The 19,484-nt window shown below is 40.0% G+C and overlaps 1 protein-coding gene across 1 annotated transcript in view; it reads left to right on the top strand.

Annotated features, from left to right (window-relative positions):
* Positions 1-19,484, top strand: part of CNTNAP5 (contactin associated protein family member 5) — a 261,242-nt gene that overhangs the window by 173,545 nt on the left and 68,213 nt on the right. The window contains exon 13 of the mRNA XM_054277569.1: positions 10,730-10,930. Within this exon, the coding sequence (XP_054133544.1) occupies positions 10,730-10,930 (201 nt within the window). The remainder of the gene's footprint in view (positions 1-10,729; positions 10,931-19,484) is intronic.

Below are 19,484 nucleotides of genomic sequence, written 5' to 3'. Positions count from 1 at the left end.
CTTGCTAAGTGATACATCCAACAGTATCTGCACCTTATAAAGGGCACTTCATAATATCCTAACTTTTGATGACATGTTTGGTTTTTACTAAAGAGATAGAAACTTAGAATCCAAACTATTCTTTTGTAATTGAATGGTTTCTCTGCTTTATTAGAATACTAGATCTGGGAATTATTATTAAACTCCTCTCACTGAGCTATCTATAAACCCTTCCAGGCTGATGTAGGCAGCAATACATCCCCTCATACAAATGTGCTGCCTTTGGCATTCCAAGGAGGGGAAACCTTGATTGTCCCTGGTATTTGTATGGAGAAGAATGCCTGATGATCTTAGGAGAAGGGACACCAAAGAGATGGGTAGCAGAGCAAGAGCCTGGCAAGGTGACCTCTTGGTTGAGGCTTTTTAACCTTACAGTTCCATAGGTTTAAAATAAGAATTGTTTTAAATGAACAGATCTGTCTGGCAAATTCTCTCCATTGTATATAGGATTGTCAAGCCAAGAGTATGAGAAATCATTACATGGCCCTTATTGTGGATGGGGATGGATGGCAGAGCTCCCTTTCTGCTTTTTATATTTGAAATGGAAGTGAAATTTCCCACACCATCTCCTGTTTGGCATTTTTTTTGCTTCCTGTGGCCAGGGGCAGATGAAGGAATGTTTTATTACCCTTTCTAAATTGCTAATTCTGGCTGAACTACTTTGCCACATATCACTTCCACACTCAGTGCTGAAAACTGAGGACTCAGGATATTCATATTTTATCCTTAATCTCTGTGTACTTAAAGTGCCTCAAATTAAATTTTCATTTTTATTTAATTGGGCAGTGATTATGTTAATTAAATGCACAACAATTAATTATTAAGTATGTTTTTTATTCAAGTGTAACAAATATTTAATAGGATGTGTCTCCTTTGCTGTTGAATCTCCTAAGAATTGAAACAGAGTTTCACCTTTCTGTCTGAATATCCTTCCTTGATATTCAATATGGGAAATGTGCTCATTTTTATTATTTATCATATAAATATGTGTGATCAAAACATTGTCAGTGCTTTTTATCTCTGCTGAAGAAGTAGAATTTTTGACTAACACCTTGCATTTGCTTTCCTCAAAAAAACCTTATCTGGCAGAAATCCAGAAGGCATATACCTGATTTGCTCTCTATCTGTAATGAACTTGCTGACATTCTCATAACATTGGTTATGAGCAAGGTGGAGGTTGGGAAAACTGGCAGAACCTCCTAGCCTGGAAAACTTATGCTTCTGGGTCAACAGAATATGGTTTGGGTGCCTTAATCAAAAGAGCTTTTTTTCTCTCTGGGAACTTCTCTTATTGTTATTCTCATAAAAATTGTTTACAGTAATCTATTAAGTGCAAAATAGGAAAAAAATTACTTTGTGTACACAGAGATGGATTCTCAATTTGCTTCTTTTTTCAGATGATGCTTCTGCTTAGTTTTCTGAAAGTGCTCCATATTCAGGGAACGGTGAAATACGAAATTCTGTGTTGTTACACTAGGTACATAAAAGGAACAGAAAAAATATTATTGTTCGGTGGCATAAATCTGTTACACACCTCCTGTGAATGGAGAAATGTGGATGACTTCCATGTGTGGGGAGACTAAACAAATTAAAAAGATGGTTGAGGGGAACTGCAGCAGGTGATAGTGGAGATCATTGTGACATAGAGAAAGCACACAGGAATTGATTCTTTTTCATCAAATATGAGCTAAGGGGCACCTAAATGACTACACAGCGGGATTTGGGAGTTTTTTGTTTGCTTGCTTTTTCCTGATGCAATGAATTCAACTTGAAACCCCCACAGGACAGCCAGGAGGCTGATAGATCAAGAGAGGGAGTAAAAACCCATCTGGAAAAAGGCCCAGTTTTGTCTGATAGATTCAGAAGGTGCAAGTAAACATGGAGGTTTAGATGTAGCTTCCCACTCAGGTAGCTGTGAGGCAAAGACCATTGGGAAATGGGAATGAGCTTCAGGAAAAACCTTTTGGCTTCCCTGGGTTTCTCTTCACCCTCAGAGGCAGAGGTAGGCTCATGGGCTAAATAAAGCTTTTATTTTACTCAGGCTGGCAGTTCTTTCTGTATACAGTTCAAGAAGCAGTAACCTCTGTATGCCCAAAATGTGTTCAAGCTGAAGAATTTGGAGGTGGAATGGAAAATTCAGGGCAATGACTCATTTAGTGTTTTTAAAAGTGGAGGTGCAGAGAGCTCATGCCTTCTGGGAATTACAGTGCCTTTAATCTGTGAAGGATGAATTCAAGGAGGAAATCAGACCATCAGAAATGAGCAGCATCATTACATTTAAAGAAAACTGGGTTTTTAATGTTCACTTACCTTTTTTTTAAAAGTTCTTTCTAACTCTAATTTAAGTTCCTTTCTATTTTTTAAAGTTCTTTCTAACAGCATTTTTACATGTTTAATTGAAGGGATTTGTGTAGGAATCTGAATTACTGTAGCCAGTTATTATTGGGGCAGATAAACACCAGATTTCTTGCACATTAGTGTCTGGTCATAGGTATCCAGTGTCTGGTGTGGATATAGAAATATCAACATTACAAGTTAGTTTACTGTGTTTATGTAAGCAGTGGTTTCTCTAAATCCTGTCAACTTTAGAGCCTACTGCTGAATAGAAATTCTGAATAAAGCAGAAAATTGTGATTGTGAGTGTTGAGAGGGAATTGGATAGTTATACAAAGAGGGAGAGAGAGATAAGGGAAAGGAAATGTTGTAGGGAGAAAAAAAAAGGAAAAAAGTATTAAAAAAAATAAAGTCAATTTTTAGCATGGCAAGAAATTTAGTGTCACAGAATATCTGATGAATAGCTGATAGTAGAGTGGGTAAATGTACTTATCCACTGTCTGAAGAAGTGGCTGAAAAAGCAAGGTGGCAAAAAACTGTTGATGACATGCTACTATTTAATAGTATTGTATACTATAAGTATAGCATACTTATTGGTCAAGAAGTGAGAAGAGCCTGTGAAGCACTTTAGAAGGATCTTACCCTGGGGACTGTTTATGTCTGCCAGAGGTAGAATATGTTGTTGAAATAGGAGGTTGTCAGGAACACTAATATGCCTAATCAAAGGCATAGAAAGATATCTGTACAAAGAGAGGTTAACAGAAAATAATCCAGGACTGTTTAGAAGGGGAAGACTCAAAGTGAATGGGGCTCACTGACAGAAGCAATGCTCATTTTCATTTTCTTACAATAGGAGAAGAAAGAAGGTTCAATGACAGTGAAAGACAAAACCCTCAAAAATAGATCTAGAAGGAAAAGACAGCACCTTATTAACATAATGTTGTTTTCACCTTATATACCCATTGTACACAAAGTCACTTTCACAGAGAAATTCATCAGTTGTAAGAAACACAGAGGAATCCACACCAAACATGCATCTGTGTGTGGGGAAGTGAACCAAATGTATGTGCCCAAGCCATGATTGGATGCAGCTGGATGCCATGAAGGGCACCATGAGGATGTGAATGGGTCCGTGCAGGGATTATTAAATTGGGGTGTTTGCATTGAGTGCTTTGGGAACACATCTGGCAGACATCCAGGGCCATCCACAGGGAATGTAAGTTAGCTATGCTCGCTTTTCCTGGGTCTCGAGTCACACGTGGTAGTCTATGGCCACACCTTTTTGATTTAAAGCGCAAAAAGAATGTATTGTGTCATACCTTGGGGTAATGAAAGCCACCAGGTCTGGGAAAGATTTTACTTGTAGGATGTTTGTTTGATAATCAGCCCACTTGAATTAATCGCAATTGAAAATTCATGACAGTCAATAGAAAAGATGACTGATAGACCCTCTGAACCTCAGGTCTGACAGTCTTTCTGTCATTGTGAGGCTTATTTTTTTCATGCTGCTTAGAAATCTATTGGCCTGTCTAGAGTACTACTTAAATGCTAATAACCATGTTCTCCAGGACAAAGCCTATACACATGCAATCTACTACCATGCCCTGGTTTTGCTGTCCTGTTTGAAAAGTGGAATGAGCTTTTCTCATCTCCTTCTGAGTAAATTTTACCCTTGAAATCTGAAAGATTTGCTTGCAGTACAGTTGAGTCATCCTGTCACTGTACTTCTCTACTGACGCTGTTTAACAGTATTCAGACCCTGGGCTATCAAGTCAATAATGCTTAGAAATTTCCATGACTAGATCAATGGTTCAGTTTATCTTTGCCAGATATTTTTCCTGTCTTCAAATAGTTTTCCTTTCTTTTCTTCCCTTTTTTTTTCTTCCAGGATTGCAGTTTGGGGAAAGATATAACCTTATCTCAGGTCTTGCTGCTGGTCCAAGATCTGTTTTTGAAACTGCCCCAATGAAAAACTCATTAATTAACAAAAATACATCTCTACTTGTTGCAGATAATTTCTGGTTTTGAGTGTCATCTCAGAGTGCAAATACTGCTAATTTCTCTGATGCAGGAAAAAGAAAGTTTTATTTTCTCTGTCTAAATCTCAGAAAAAGTAAGGGAATCTAATAAGATGTGAAGTAGATAATCAAAATTATACTTGCAATTTTTTACAAATTGTGTCCTTTTTTCATCCAGCTAACAATGATTAAGATTTTTATTCTTCCATATAGTACATGTCCCCATTGATGTTCCTAAAACAATCAGTTGCATTATTGTCCACGGAATCCATCTTTCCCATTGTTTTCACACGTGAATCTCAGCTCATCTGCTTATAGAATTCCTTAATCTATTTTCCATAAGAAACCATCTCCTTTTGGCTTTGTATAGCAATTACACAGGTGCAGGAGTCACCACGTACTCAGCCCTTTTTGCCTTTCTTGTGGGCTTGGGAAATTCTCATGTGAGGAGGAGGGCTGCCCCTGGGCAGGCTGAAGCAAGAACAGGTAGGAGGAGGGCATGCCCTGAGTTCTGCCTTTAATACCTGCAGCTACAGGATTTTGCAACAACTTAAATGGTCAAACTCCCTCTACCCTGTAGCTTACTGTCTGTTATGTTAGTCATGATTGACTTTTTCACAAGAGAAAACAACAAATGGAAATCCCTTACAAATTATTTACTACTGTTTAGACTAAAGGTAGCCCTTAAAGATTTACAGTTTATCCCTCAAACACTACAGGTCTTTTGGCACATTGTAGTTCTGACAATTTATATGTTTCTCTTTTGAATTTTCATTAAATATTCTTCCAGAACCCTGGGGGAGGAGGGTGCGAGATGTCACAACAGAGGTATCTTGTTGTCATCCATCAGAGACATGTGGCACGGTCATTCTGCTGAGAATTGCTTTGAATGCATTGCAGTGCCCTGGATGGATGTGGCTGAATCAGAGCTCAGGAGGAAGCTGATGAGCAGAAAACAAGCTGCAGAAGCATATATTGCTGGGTCAGCCAGCAGGGATAAAAAAAAATTGATAGATACAAAAATAGTAATGGGATGCTTTCAGAGAAGACTCAGGAAACTTCTTTGGAGTCAGTGAATTAAACTGCCTGTGATAAGAAATTGCTCTTTTAATATCATTTGAGGGGAATTTATATTAGAGTAGCTGGGTTGACCTGCCACTGCAGCTTAGAACAGTACAGTGTTTAAGAAGGAAAGTATTTTCTTTTTTGTGTACTTTTAGTTATAGATACAGCATTCAGGATAAAATTTGGCATTCGTTGTGGAGCACCATTAAACAAATGCATTGTATGAGCTCTGAGAGTTATTTTTTTCTCTCATGTAGCATTTACCATATGTTTGGCTTGTTGGCAATTTAATCAGTCTGAATAATCTTGTTTTGTGACAAACCTCCTAAATCACAAAGGAATGATGCCATTTGTATGGGTGGAATATGCTCTACAGGGATATTTCAAGTTGAAGAATAAAAATGAGAATTAGACAATACAGAATTCATTGAAAGCCAGTTTTCCAGCTGCTCTAATTTCCCACAATTTAATTTGTGTGCCATCAAAAGCAACTTGGAGGTTTCCAGCAAGATGATAAAACTATGGGCTAGGCTAAACAGAGAGTCTAAAATGTACTTAATGCATCGCAGTCCCATGCTGTAAAAACATCTCCTAGGGCCAAATGCAGACAGCATAATATCCTAGTGAATTGGACCATTAAATAAAACTGTGAAGTCATAAAGCTGTAGCATTACCCTGAAATTAAAGCATTGTCACCTTTGAATTATGGAAATAATTTAACAAGCGTTTAGGAAATCTGCTTTTCAGGGCTGCATTAAACTATTCCACATTATACAATAGAAGATGTGGCTGCAGTCTCCTACTTGGTTTTGAATGACTTCCAGCTTGTGTTTAGTTTGAAATTTTTCCAAGCTGAGAAAGTAATAAAAGAGTAGAATGGAGTAATAGAAGATAAAAATTAACAGTAACCTATGCCTGGACAACAGCTTTTTAATTCTCATTGCAGATTCGTAAGTGCAAGGAGTGCTCATTAATTGGAGTAAACAGGAAAAACAATGTAGTATGGACAGATGTAAAAACATAATGATAACTTAGTTTAAATCCATGAGAAGAGAGCTTTATCTGTGTAGTTTAATGGTTTCCAGGTATGGAAATGACTAGAAGGAGGTAGTGGCACTCAGCTTGGTTTGCACCTGTGATTACAGTGTCATTGCATAAAAACATAATGCAAACAAAACAGAGCAAAGATTAAATAAAAATCCTTGCATTATGAAACAGGAACAAATATTTGAAATCCCATTTTCAAAAGCTGTGGGCATTACTGGTATAGAGGTGTGCTTCTAAAGGCAAATGCCAAGGCTGGAGCTCAGGTGCACACAGATGTGCACTGTTTGCTGGAGGGATCTGTGGGCACGTTCAGATGGCAGCTACGTGTCTCACACAGGTCCTGAACCTGCCTGAAGTGCCAGATCACAGATCATTGTCAGGAGGCTTCAGAGGACCTGCCAGTCAAGTAGGGAGGGTGGGATGCCTTGACCTCATACTGAGGCAGGCAGTGATATTTTGGGAGCAGCCCTAGCTAAAGTTGTGCAAGTGAATTTGAGAAAATAGAATGATTTTTTACTAGTTGTTGCCAAGTTTGAGGTGGAGAAACTGGGATTTGAATAAACCCCAAGGGCTGATCTGAAAGGTGATGGTTTTCAGAAGAAATTATGAGATTATTTCTGAGTGGTTTTCTGATCTATGGAAGCAGATGCAATGGTCTTGGAATGGTTCAAGGATTTACTGCCCTCTAGCTCTTAGTAACTTCTCTCTCAACCAGTGCAGATGCAGGAGGGAGCACTGTTGGCTCTTCTACTCTGTCCAAGGCAATCTAAAGTTTAAATAATTTTCAGTCTTACTTGCTTGCATTTAAACAAAAGGGTGTCCTTTTAAAGGAGGAAGTTTGTTTTTAGAGGTTTTTTTACTGTGATGTGAATGTAATCCTTTATTCTTGTAGCAGGTTGTGTTTGAGTTTGTATGCATTTCCTCGCCACTCTGCACCTCGCATGCTGCTTTCTAAAATGGAAGTACTTACTCTTTCCCTGGGAAGGGGGAAGAAGTGTGACTGAGATGGTGGAATAGATTTGTCTTCCTTTTCTTCCTCTTACTTTGTTGCCACCAGCTCTATCTGTGTTGTGTTGAGCTGCCCTTCTGATCTGAGGTTTGCTTGCTGGTGGCTGTGACTCTCCTGTCGCTAGATCAACAAGAAAAACACAGATTTTTTTTTTTTTTATTTTTTTCTTGAGAAGCTGAACTGATGGACACCTTTACTTCGAAGGTGAAGCACGGAGGGAAACTTTGAAGTGACCACTAAAGCATAGATCTGATCTGTAGAACTATTAAGCCTAAAAGACTAGGCATGTGTAGATTAGGAAATCTCTGAAATGTAACTTCAAAATTCTTCTCTTCTGTGGAACTTTTTAAACTCCTTTAAATGATGTACTTGCTAAATCACATTTACTTTGAATACAGAAAGAAATTTGATTTGTTTTTCCTTTCCATTTGTAAACTAGAGGAGGGAAAATAGGTCAACTTATTTCTAAATGATCCCATGGAGAAAAGCAGGTCTAGAATGTCAAAGTTCAGATATTGGGACAGGTGTGTGCAGCTGTAATGATAAAAAGACTGCTGAAAATTAATGAAAAATCATAGAGGAAGATAAGAGGAAGACCTGTCACATTTCATGTCCAGCACTCCTGTTAATGAGTGCTGGCTGCTTACAGTATATTTGCTGATACCTTGTCCAACCTCATTTCGAACTTGTCAATTAATTGTATTTCCAACACTTTTTTTGGGGAAGACAGTTTTGTGCTATGCTATTTTTAATCAGCTTTTCCTAGTATTCTTTCTTTGCTTCTGAATTGCTAGCTCGTGATGCTTTTGACTTTTCAGGTACCCACATGGCCCCTGTCTTGCTGCGCAGCCTGGAAAGTACAGCAGTGTTAAGCACTGTACAACAAGAGCATTAGGCTGCTCTACTTCCTGAGCAGCACTGGAGCCACTGTTGTGAGCATTGATTTTATTGCATTTTCTTAAAATTATGTTCAGAACTCTCAGTGGGGAGTGCTTTTCACAGCCCACCTGGAATTTCAGCAACCAGTATATTCCATCATCTCCTGGTTTTATGTCTCACATTATCAGCAACTCAGTGTTTGTCTTTTTAGTAGGTATTTCAGTTAAGGCAGAAGTTCTGTCAGCTTTTGTGAGAGGAAAGTTAACTCACCCTCGACAGCTTCTGAAAAATCCACTCTGTTCTTGTCAATATTGCCTTGAGAGAGCAAAAGAAAACAGAGGGACTGGCTGATAAGGATCGCTATTTTTAGATGTACAAGATGTCTGTTACAAAGTCATTGAAGTATATTGTGTTCTAAGCAATATATGTGCAGGACTGTGCAGGGTATTGTGCTGCAGTGTTCACTGTGATTACAGCCACTGGGACAAGTATTACAAGCAATAAATTTGTAGTATTTCTTATCATTTTAATCTGACTTTCGTGTATCGCACGTTGCAGCAATGTTTCTTTGAGCTCCAACTCCAAGGGACCACAAGCAGCTCCCTGAAGTCAGTAGGAACCACAGAATTGCAGACCTATGAACAAACTTTCTGTGTACATCACAGAAATGATGAGAGGGTTGGGAGTGAATGTGTGGTTTCTGTGTAAACTGTCCTTACAGTTAATGCAGGTTAATTTCTCTGTCACCTGCAGCCAGGTCTTGGAACAGACCTCTTTAGATAGTCTCCAGATGGTGGTTGTTACTTCCCTGTCATTTGAATGCCTCCATAATGACAGTCCATCAAATTATCTGTGTCTTTGCACAGATAGTCCATTCATACACCTATTAGAATTTTTATACACTTATTAGCATTCTGTTGAAGTAATCTGGGGCATATATGTAGCTCAATGAAAAATATTTTGACTGCAATGCATTGTAGTGTCCACAGAGCTGCTGGGCTCATCATGCCAGTGTATTGGAAAGATCAGACTCTGCAAGAACGCAGGCCAGGAAATGTGGTAAAACCATCTGAATCCCTAAATGCACAGTTTTTAAGATCAGCTTAGAAAACATATGATTCATTGTTATCTAGGGTTTTCCTGATGAAGCATAAATAACAAAAGAGAAATCTATTGCCTAGATCTCACTTCTTCCTCTGTAACTGTCTGCGTGTTTCTGCAGGTGAGATTGAAATCTCCTTCTCATCAAATGATTGGAAATTGCTGCCTTAAATTTTTGCCCTGTCAGTATCTTGTATCCTCCCTAGGCAAGCAGGGTCTTTGATAAAGAGGGAATTTGCTGGTTGTGACTTTTACTAATAGTGTTGGCCATGTGCTGGGCTCAGTCCTGTGAATCCTCCTTGAAGAGTTTGTCTTTAACTCTGTGTCAGCTCAGCAAACTGGCCTTTCTGCCTTGCCCATTGCTATACCAGAACCAACTGGGAAAAGGCCTCCCTGGAAGCTAATTGCTTCTAAGTGTGGCGTTCTCATTATGCCAACCCCAATGCTGATCGTGAGCTGGGGTGTAGGGTGCAGGTTGTGCTTAAGCCTAGATTCTGCTTTCTGTCACCTACACAATCCCTTTCTCTGCCAGTAAATGCAATAAAGTAAAGGAGAATGGGCTCCTCAGCATGGAAAAGCATCAATATTTAGAGTTAACTACAGATGCCAAGTCATATGGCATTCTGTAGCATCATCCAAGTAGGGCATCACTCAACTTATATGCAGAAAAATCTGAGAACTGAGTGAAATGAGTGATCTGACTTCCAGCTGGGTGGTAAGAACATACTCTCAGTTTAACTTTCTGGCAAGAGGTTGTGCTTTCTGCTCATGGTGAGTTTGTGCAAGCTCATCAGCTGCAGTTCTGTGCTTCCATTTGTTGTTACAGCAGCATGGGCTGTGCTCTCACGCAAAAAGTGAATGTTACCCCCATGAGCCATATTACTCTGTGTTTTCTCTTAGGGACAAAGCCAGTTGAAAGGTATCTAATTTTTTACAGATACCTGGTAATAGAAGAAGCTGAAGGTCTCCTGTGCTTCTGTAGTTCCTGTCTTGCTCAGCAGGCAGTGTAGTGTTTGCTTGAGCTGGTTCAGGGAGAAACATCTTTGTGGGCCACACTGACCTTTCATGAAGACAGACCTGGTTGGTGTTCATCACAAAGTGCCTATGTTGGAGCCCAGGGTCCTGCTGATGGTCTGTCCACTGCAGTAAAATGTTACATTTCAGTTGTTTTTCTGTTCCCTGCTTGTTGGAAGTGTTTTGCTGTTAACCTCCCGTTCAATCGTTTTTCATTTAACAGAAGATAAGATCTGGACTGAAGTGCAGCACAACAGCACGGGGCTGACCAGAGTGCAAGGAGCTGGTCCAGAGAAGCCCTACACCATGTCCCTCAACTACAGCAGCAGTGCAGAGCAGCTGGAGGCTGTGATCAGCAGTGCTGAGAACTGCGAGCAGGAGGTCGCCTACCACTGCAGGAGGTCACGGCTCCTCAACACCCCCAGTAAGTGCCACCAGCCCAAACCTTTCCTTCTCAACTTCTATTGGTTGGACAGCAGGTAGAGGCCATGCTGCAACTAAGGAGAAAAAAAAAACCAAACCAATAAAAACCCCCAAATAATAGTAGCAATATGGACTAGAGCGAAAAACCTTTTAGCGTTTTGGATTCTGCTGTGCAGTTCGTGCATGCCCAGACTCTGAAAACTATGATGGGAAGTGCCACCTAGAAATGACAAATGCATTTAGCTGATGGCAAATGGATGTGTTTATTCATTTACAGTTTTTACCTGTATATTGTAGATAAAAAGCATCTATTGCTCCAGACTCATAATGTTATGTAGGGGAGGGGTGAAACCTCTTCTGAGACCACAGCCCTGAATATGATGTTCAAAGTGCTTGGTGATACAGTTCCTGGGGCAAAACTAACTTTCCCTTTGCAATAGAAGGAATATATTTTTCACTTGTCTTAATGTAACAGAAAAAAGGAAGCATCAGTTTGTGTTTCTCTGCAGCACCAAATTTCCAGTGGCTACTCAGGATGTCTGGCTTCCAGTCAACTCTGTCTTGAGCCCATTTTATGTTTGCTTAGCTGGAGAGATGAATGACAATAAGGGCAGACTTCTGAATGACTTCAAAGTCTCCTCTGCTTATTGTAATGACTGTGTTGTCCTGGTGATTATTTGATTATTAGCAGCTCTTAAATTTGTTTGTAGTTTAGAGAAAAGACCATGGAAAGCCTGGAGGGAAGTTTGCAGTAGGAATTCCTATTGTCTTAAAAACATATTGCCTAATGAGATGTGTCAGAACCCTCCTGGTTCCAGCAAAGTTACTCTAACACTGAATTTTTATGGATCCAGTAATCAGATGCCTTACAGTCAGTTTATTTTTAAAAGCTGTGAATTATGTCTTTTGTTATCATCAGATTTACCAGCCAAGAATTACTTGTATTGCTAATCTTTTTTTAAAGAATGAAATGTTTATATCAGCATCCAGGGTAGACCACAAAGGGAAAACAAATTGTGGGCATAACTGCTCATAAAGAAGTGGATTTGGTGTCTTACAAGTGCTTTCAGTGTTGCTGGCTTCTGTGTCCCATAACACAGTTGATATGGCTAAAAGATAAAACCCCACAGAGGCTATTTTCAGAATGTTGTTTCAAGGATGAATGCCACAATATTATAGCAGGTCTGTATGTGTTTATTTTTGCACATTTCTGTGAGGCACTTGGTCATGTATATCCAGGACTGTACACTATGAATGGGTTTTGAGATGCCTCTCATATGTGGGACCTCTCTAAAGCTGGGGGCACTTCCTGAGAACCAAAACTTTTTGGGGAAAAAAAAAAAGTAAAGATAATCTTGTGCAAATTGACAGTGTGTAAACTGTGCCTCTTCAGGGCTAAAGCTATCAAACAACAGGCAGACTGGCTTAGAGGGCTCCTGACAGGCAGCTCATCCTCTGCTTGTCCAGGAGCAAAGCTGTGGCTGATTGCTCAAGGGGGATGTGGGGATGGTGTCCAGCAGTCTGGCTTGTGCTCTCACAGCTGGTGCAGTGCCACTGTGGTCCTGACAGCTGACCACACAAGAATTGCACAACTCATTTAGTCTTCTCTGCAGTTCCAGCTGAAAAAAAAAACTTGCAATCTAGTGCTGTGCATGTGTTAGATGCCATCATCTTTCCCCTCATTTTTTCTTCCTTTAGTATACTTTTTAATTACACTTTCAAATTTTCTGTTTTTCATCCTGAGCTTTCTCCGTGGTGTAAGGCTTTAAATTTGGCAAGATGTGAAACATGCTCAAAAATAGCATTTCAGTTCTTGAAATGACAAGATAAGGGTAATTTGTTATTAACTGAGTATTAAATATTTTTGTAGAAAAGCATTATTTTCCCCAATCTCTATTAATTTATATTAATTTTGTAGTGAAGTGTTGCTGTATTACTAGAGACCACGTAGTGGTGAACACTATAGGTGTCTTGAAGAGTCCTAAAACTTAAGGAATTTCCACTCCTAAACTTGAAGATGAGCTACAAGTGTGAGTGACCTCAGGGTATTTTGCTGGACCTGCTGCAGAAGGTTCTCACCTGTGTTGTGTTTGCCAGATTTGGGGCCAGAGAAACAGAACAAAGATCAAAACTCTTGGGTTTTGTTTCTTTGTTTGACCTAGCCTGAAGCACTGTGTTCTCTCTGTGTTGTCAGGGTATCTTAATGTGTGATTGCTGTTAGTGTGCAACACTTCAGATCTGACTGCAGAATTCAATATGCAATGCCCATGTATTAATGACAGTACTGCATCTGTAGGCCAGCAGGAAATGTTACCTGACCTAATCCAGCTTGCTGAATGCCTCCACTCAATATTATCTCTGGACTGAGCCCAGTGGTGAATGCCTGATGGAAGGGCATCTCCCAGAGGTATATCTAATCTTGACAAAGTTATAAAAGTTCCTCTTCCAAAGGGTTAATCCAATCCAAATAATTTCCAAAGAAATCCAATCCAATCCATTGCTGAGCGTACTTTCATTCTGGGCTTTGCTCTTTTTTTTTTTTTTCTTTTTTTTTTTCTTTTTTTTTTTTTTCCTTTTCTTTTTTTTTCCTTCCTGCAAGGGCATGGAACTCATGATTTGGATATGACAGCTGGTAGCACCAACACACCAAATCCTTGTCTTCAGGATCTAAATACTATCATGTTTCACAGAGAAGCAATAACAACATTTCCCTTTCCTTTTGCATCACAGTGCAAAGATGTATGTTGTTACATAGCAATTTTGGCTTTCACAGCTTTGACATGGGGCAAATGGGACAGGCAAGGCATTCTGGGCTACCTCAGAGAGAAGCCCAGGGAGGCTTCTGGCTTGCTTAAATTGTTCCAGTTTATATCAAGGAATTTCTCTTTCTTCTTTTGCTGATCCCTCCTGCCCTGAAGACACAGGCGCATCCTCAGCGGGTGTGACTGAGCGTGGTATCCCCCTCGAGTTTCTTGGATTTGCATCTGCAATGTGTCAGACATGCAATCTGGCAGTTGGCAGAGGAGTTTACTCATCTCCACCTCCTGCTGTCTGGAACAGCCTTATCGGTTCTCCCTGTCATACTGCAGCTTAGCTGCAAGCGTGTCTTTGAAAGCAAAAATTAAATTGCCCTAAACTGTAGTTTTGTACGTCTCTGCCATCAGACAGATTTTCAGGAGGTTTGTGAAGGCTGCAATAGATGTCTGCTCATCAAGGCATAGCTGGCTTTCTTAAGGAGATGGCAAAGGAAACTTGTATGACCAGAAATCACAAGTCTCCTGTGATTTTCCAGACCTGTTGGAGAAACACTAACATAATCAGAGCCAATCTGATAGTGGACATTAATTAGGGAAGTAATCCACTTTTAGAGAAAGATTGCAGACTTACCCTTACAAGTAAGACCAGGTCAGGCAAACAGGACAGGAGTGGGGTGGGCAGGAAGCTTGAGCTGCCTCTAAATGTGTTTTATGTATTCTGAAAATATGAAAAGAAATGTAGCCCCCCCCAGGGCTTTGACTTCCTTTCTTCATGGAGCATTTCAGGGAATACCTAAGGAAGGAGCACGTGTACAAGGACAGCCACATGTGAGCAGATGTGTGTTTAATTAAGCTACTAACACACAAGATGTTTAAAGGTATGAAAACATTAACTGTACAGCCCCCCAGCTCTTGACTGAATTTTACTGAGTTTTCTAGAAGCAGTGGGTGGACTCAAATGCTTGTCACTTGGGAAGCTTCCTCACATCCACCTTATCGAGGACTTAGCACAGTGATGGCTCTATCAGTGGCAGCATAGCTTGCTTTACAATACTTGGCTGACAGTCTGTCAAGTTCATAGCACATTTGTGTAGGCAGAGACTGAGAAAAGATCAGTCCAACAGAAAAATCAAAGAAATAGAAATGTCTGTAGGTGGTGGGGTTTTCCTGACTTTTTCCTTATTTTTCTCTTTCCAGTAGAATTCCTATACTATGTCACCTTAAGCTTTAATTTCAAACATTGATCCTAAACTACTTCCATCCTAAACTACACAGCTCTTCCCTGAACTTATGGTCTGTCAAGTCTCACTGTTATATGACTTACACCCAGGTTTCCAGCTCCTCTCCTCCTCTTTGGTTCCCAGCTAGTCCCATATTTGAGTGCCAAGCTGCACCAGGTGTGTCCCACAGTCTGACCCCTTATGCCAGGCAGCTGGTTGCCCTCACTGGTGAATCACTAATCACTGCATTTTGTAACTCTCTATTGGAGGGAAAGATGTAGTTCTGCCTCACAGCAGGGAACACATCATAATTTCTTAGTTTAGACTTAATTCTGTAGCTGAGACAGGTCAACTTTTCTTTTTCTTTATCTGTGCCCTGTATGTTACTAGAGCGTTGTCAGTGCAGGCTCCCTCCTTAGCTCCAGGTGAGGCCAGTGATGTGAGACCAAAAGGTGCTAAGAAATGTCCTGCAGGGCCCACCTTCAGCAGTGGCTGCTGGAAAGATGCAGCTCAAGGTGAGCACACAAGCTGATGTCTTTAGCAAGTCCCTCAATATGTCCCCATCACCCACAGCTGCTCAGATAAGGGCATTTATGCTATTGCCAATCCCTTTTAGTATCCACTGTGGATCTGTTGTTCATAAACTTGTCTAATCGCTTTTTGAACTTCATTAGGCTGCCTGCCCTGCGGCCTTCCAGAAAAGCAAGTTCCAGGAGTTCCCCACTTGCTGTTTTACAGAACTACATTTTTTTCATGCGTTTTTAACTACTGTTTTTCTCAGTGCACTGAGTTCTTGTATTGCAGGATGCAGTGGAACACAATTTTGTGCCCATCCAGAGCTTTTATAGTGCTTTTAGTAACTCATCTAGGACTTTCACTAACTCTAGTATTTTTCACCTGAAGTGCCCACAGTTTTTTGAGATGTGGTTTGCACCAAGATTTCACCACTTTAGAGTAAATCTTATTGAAGAAAAGAGTCTGAAGCCTAGGTTCAGTTGGAGTATTTTACATAGATGTATGAGGAGGTGATATAAAATGACCAATAACAAGCAATCATTTACCAATGGGGTTTTGCTCACTACTATTTTATGCCTTTTAAATATAATTTCCAGTTTATCATTCCAGTGCTTTCAATTGTTAATGCACTACCAGGGGACTATTTGTTCTTGTACAAAATAACTTCAAATTGTTATTGCATTACCAGGAGACTATTTTTCATTGCACAGAATAGCATAGAACAGGGCAGTCTGCCCTCAAAAAGTGGCTTGTGTTGAGGGAGTGGTGGATAGGGGGCAGGTGTGGGTTGTGTGCTGCAATTTTTCTTGGGTAAATAGGATCCCTTTTTTGGGAATGATTGACTTTCCATCTGTGTTTCCATCACCATACGTTGTCTCTCCCCCCAAAGTGGCAGTGACAGCTTCGCACCAGCACAATTTTTGACAACTTGTGCTATATTTGGAGACTTTGGAACAGAGTTCACCATAGCAATGCAATGCACCCCCCTTATTTGTAGGGAGAGATTTACAGGCCATTTTTAAAGATGCTATGTTGGTTTTTGTGTGCAGCTGATTAAAATGCAGGGGGTCTAAGCAGAATACAAAACCTGTGGCATTGCAGAGGTAACTTGGCATGGAGCCTGCACACACCTGTGGGTAGTGGAAATATCATTATCCCAGTTTTTGACCCTTTACTCCCCTTTCCCTCCGCTATCCTCCCTGGCTGGCAGGGAGGTACAGTGTGCTATAGCTGCCAAACAAGGAATGGCATCTACTTGCTGCTATTACTTCTCATCCAGTCCTGTTGTGTTTCTCTGAGACTGAAATGCAGCCAAGAGGCTAAATGATGGGAAAAACATGGGAATAAATCCTTGTTCAACCATACACTGGATGGTTTCTAACACTGTGGAAGGAATGCATGTTCCCTCCTTGCAGCCCACTGCAGGAGAGGGCAGGCTTCTAATGCTGCCTGACATAATTCTGCAGTGACACCAGCAGGGCAGGAGTCTCCTGGGGTGGCTCCAGTGAACTCTGGAGCACCATTATCTGCATTTGCTTTAGACACAACGTGTCAGGTGAATTTAAAAAAGCACTTCTTCAAATGAGGACTGATGGAGTAGTGAGGGGAGAGCTTCTATGGTTAACTCCTGTTTGCTTCTATCAAACACATCCTTCGTATTTCTGCTGTCACTGGATATTTCTGTTACTTTTTTGTTGTGTGTTTGTTTCAGGTTTTTTCCATTCATTGAATGAGTTTATTTTTTTAAGTCTGAGGAGCAGTTTTGGAATTATACTTTTATTTCACTTTATCAAATTTAATTTCATTTGAAATCTTTTACAGTTTACATAGAAAACATATTTGCACTCCAAACCAAATAGATCCGCTGTCTTTTACTGCTGTGAAAATTACCTTTTCCAGTATACGGGAAGCTTGACCAGGGGTATTAATGAAGGTACATAGGACATGTAAATGAAATGTAAATCTAGACAAGAGATTTAGAGCCTGAATTCTGGAATTAATTGCATACACGATTATTGGTGGTTCTATGAGGAAGTTGATGGTGTGAGCTAATGCTGAAAGATGTTTATTTGACCTCTACAATCTGTTGGTTTGGGACTTTTGATCCCAAAGAACTTCTGCTTTGGAGTAAAGTCAATGATACCTTTTGTTCAGCCTGTGGGATTGTGTAAGCACTCATAGCTCAGTAATGCTGGAACATTGAGTTCAGGGAATTCTGCAGTCCAAATAAGAGTTTGGAAATGGATAGTTTTGTGAGGCACACATGTTTGCCAGAACCAAACATATCTTAATGATACCTCAGGCTTGAGAGACCCGGTTGTATAAACTATTATTACACGCAGTTTGAAGAAGGGAAGAAGGACAGAATTCTTTCAGTCTATTTCAGCCAATATTCCCTTAATCATGAGCAGTAATAGTCTCTTTTTTTTTTTTTTTTTTAATTTGCAGGACTCAGCATATTGTTAATAATAAATGAATAATGGTGATTAGAAACAAACAGCTAATCCATGGTTTGTTATATTAGTGGGTCACTAGCTATGACAGCAACCTGTCCTCCATTCAAGGAAGAAAGCAGGACTGCTGCCTGAGCAGAAAAGTGTGCCTTCTCCCTCATTAGAGCCACAGCAGGGAGCGTGTTCTCATCACACTTCCATTTATCTGCTTCTTTCAGCTGTCCTACTTTAAACATCTTGGGCTCCATTAGACTCAGGTTGTCTTACTGACATTAAACTAATTTGTCTGTCAAATTTGGGCCACTGCAGAGAGTGATGTTTTCTGATTTTGCAGAGCAGAAGATGTAAATTACAGCAGTGGAAGAGTTCTCATCTAACCTCTTCCACCAAGATGCCACATGAGTGGCAACAGTAAATGGCAATAATAATTTTCATTGGTATTTGCGTTATTTTTGACACTGAAAAAGCAGTCATGGCTGTAATTTCTCAATTTTATGTTGTTCTTAGTTCATTTGACTCCTGTTTTAGACCTGGGGAAGAAAGTAGGTGCATAGCAAGGCACTTGGAGAAAATCAGATGGGATGGAACCCCTCTGCTTAGATTTTGTTGGAATTGGTTTGACCTGTCCAGGAAAACAGAGGTGTTAGGATGCTATACACCAAAAGATCAGTAGTGTAACTTAATCATATAAGTAACTAGGAGGAAAGAAAATGCAACTCTGTGGTAAAAAGAGAAAGGTTTTTGCTCTGAAAAATTAGGTTACTGCTCAGATTCACTGCTTGTAAATCTGAAGTCCAGGAATTTTTCCCCCATTGCAGTTGGAAGGTAACCTGTGGAAAATTTATTTTCATGTTTGAAAGTGTGAACACAGAGACAGGAGAAAAGAATCTACAAGAATCAGGTGAAGGTGGCATTTGACATTACTCGGTGTTCAGACAAAAAGGGAACAAAAATCTTCCCTAAGCAAAACACTGAACTAAATACTCTTACATGAGTTATCTGGTGTTTAAAGGGGCATAAAAGTAGCTCTTTTGAGTGTCTCTTACTTCCATTTATAAAAAGAACTCCCCAAAATGTTGAGGATAAGAAAGCATACTTTGAGAAAATATTTCCAGACACTGGGAAAAAAAGCCATGTACTTCTTCCACTCACAAGAAGCACCTAAAAGCAATTTAGAATTGTTTGCATCCCCCCAACCTGGACTGATCTGGAGAAGAGCAGATCTGAAATAGACTTGACGAGTAGTTAGAAAGATGTGGTGACCTGAAAGAAAATAACCCCTTTAAACCTTCTTTAGAGAAGCTTTTTCATTATCTGCTTGGCCCAAAAGATTGAGAACAAAAATGAAAAGGCTTTTTGAGCCTGAATCTTTTCCAAGTCCTTTTGACAAGAGAAAGACTCTGACTGGTTTAGCCAAGGCGTGTATTAGCACTTGATCTGTCTGGGACTCAAAACAACATCAAGAGCCTTCTTCCTTTACTCTCAAGAGCAGAACTCAGAAGCCCTAGAAGAAAAGTTTTTTAGTTTTGGTTTTGGGGTTTTTTTCAACATTAGCATTTAGAAAGGTTAGCCAATTAATCTATGCCGTTCTCCTCTAAAGGTAGCTTTCT

This window comes from Melozone crissalis, unplaced genomic scaffold, assembly GCF_028551555.1.
Source record: "Melozone crissalis strain CALT ecotype California unplaced genomic scaffold, PUWL_Pcris_2 ptg000023l_1, whole genome shotgun sequence".
NCBI classification, from domain to species: Eukaryota; Metazoa; Chordata; class Aves; order Passeriformes; family Passerellidae; genus Melozone; species Melozone crissalis.
This window is presented reverse-complemented; position numbering and strand designations above follow the sequence as displayed.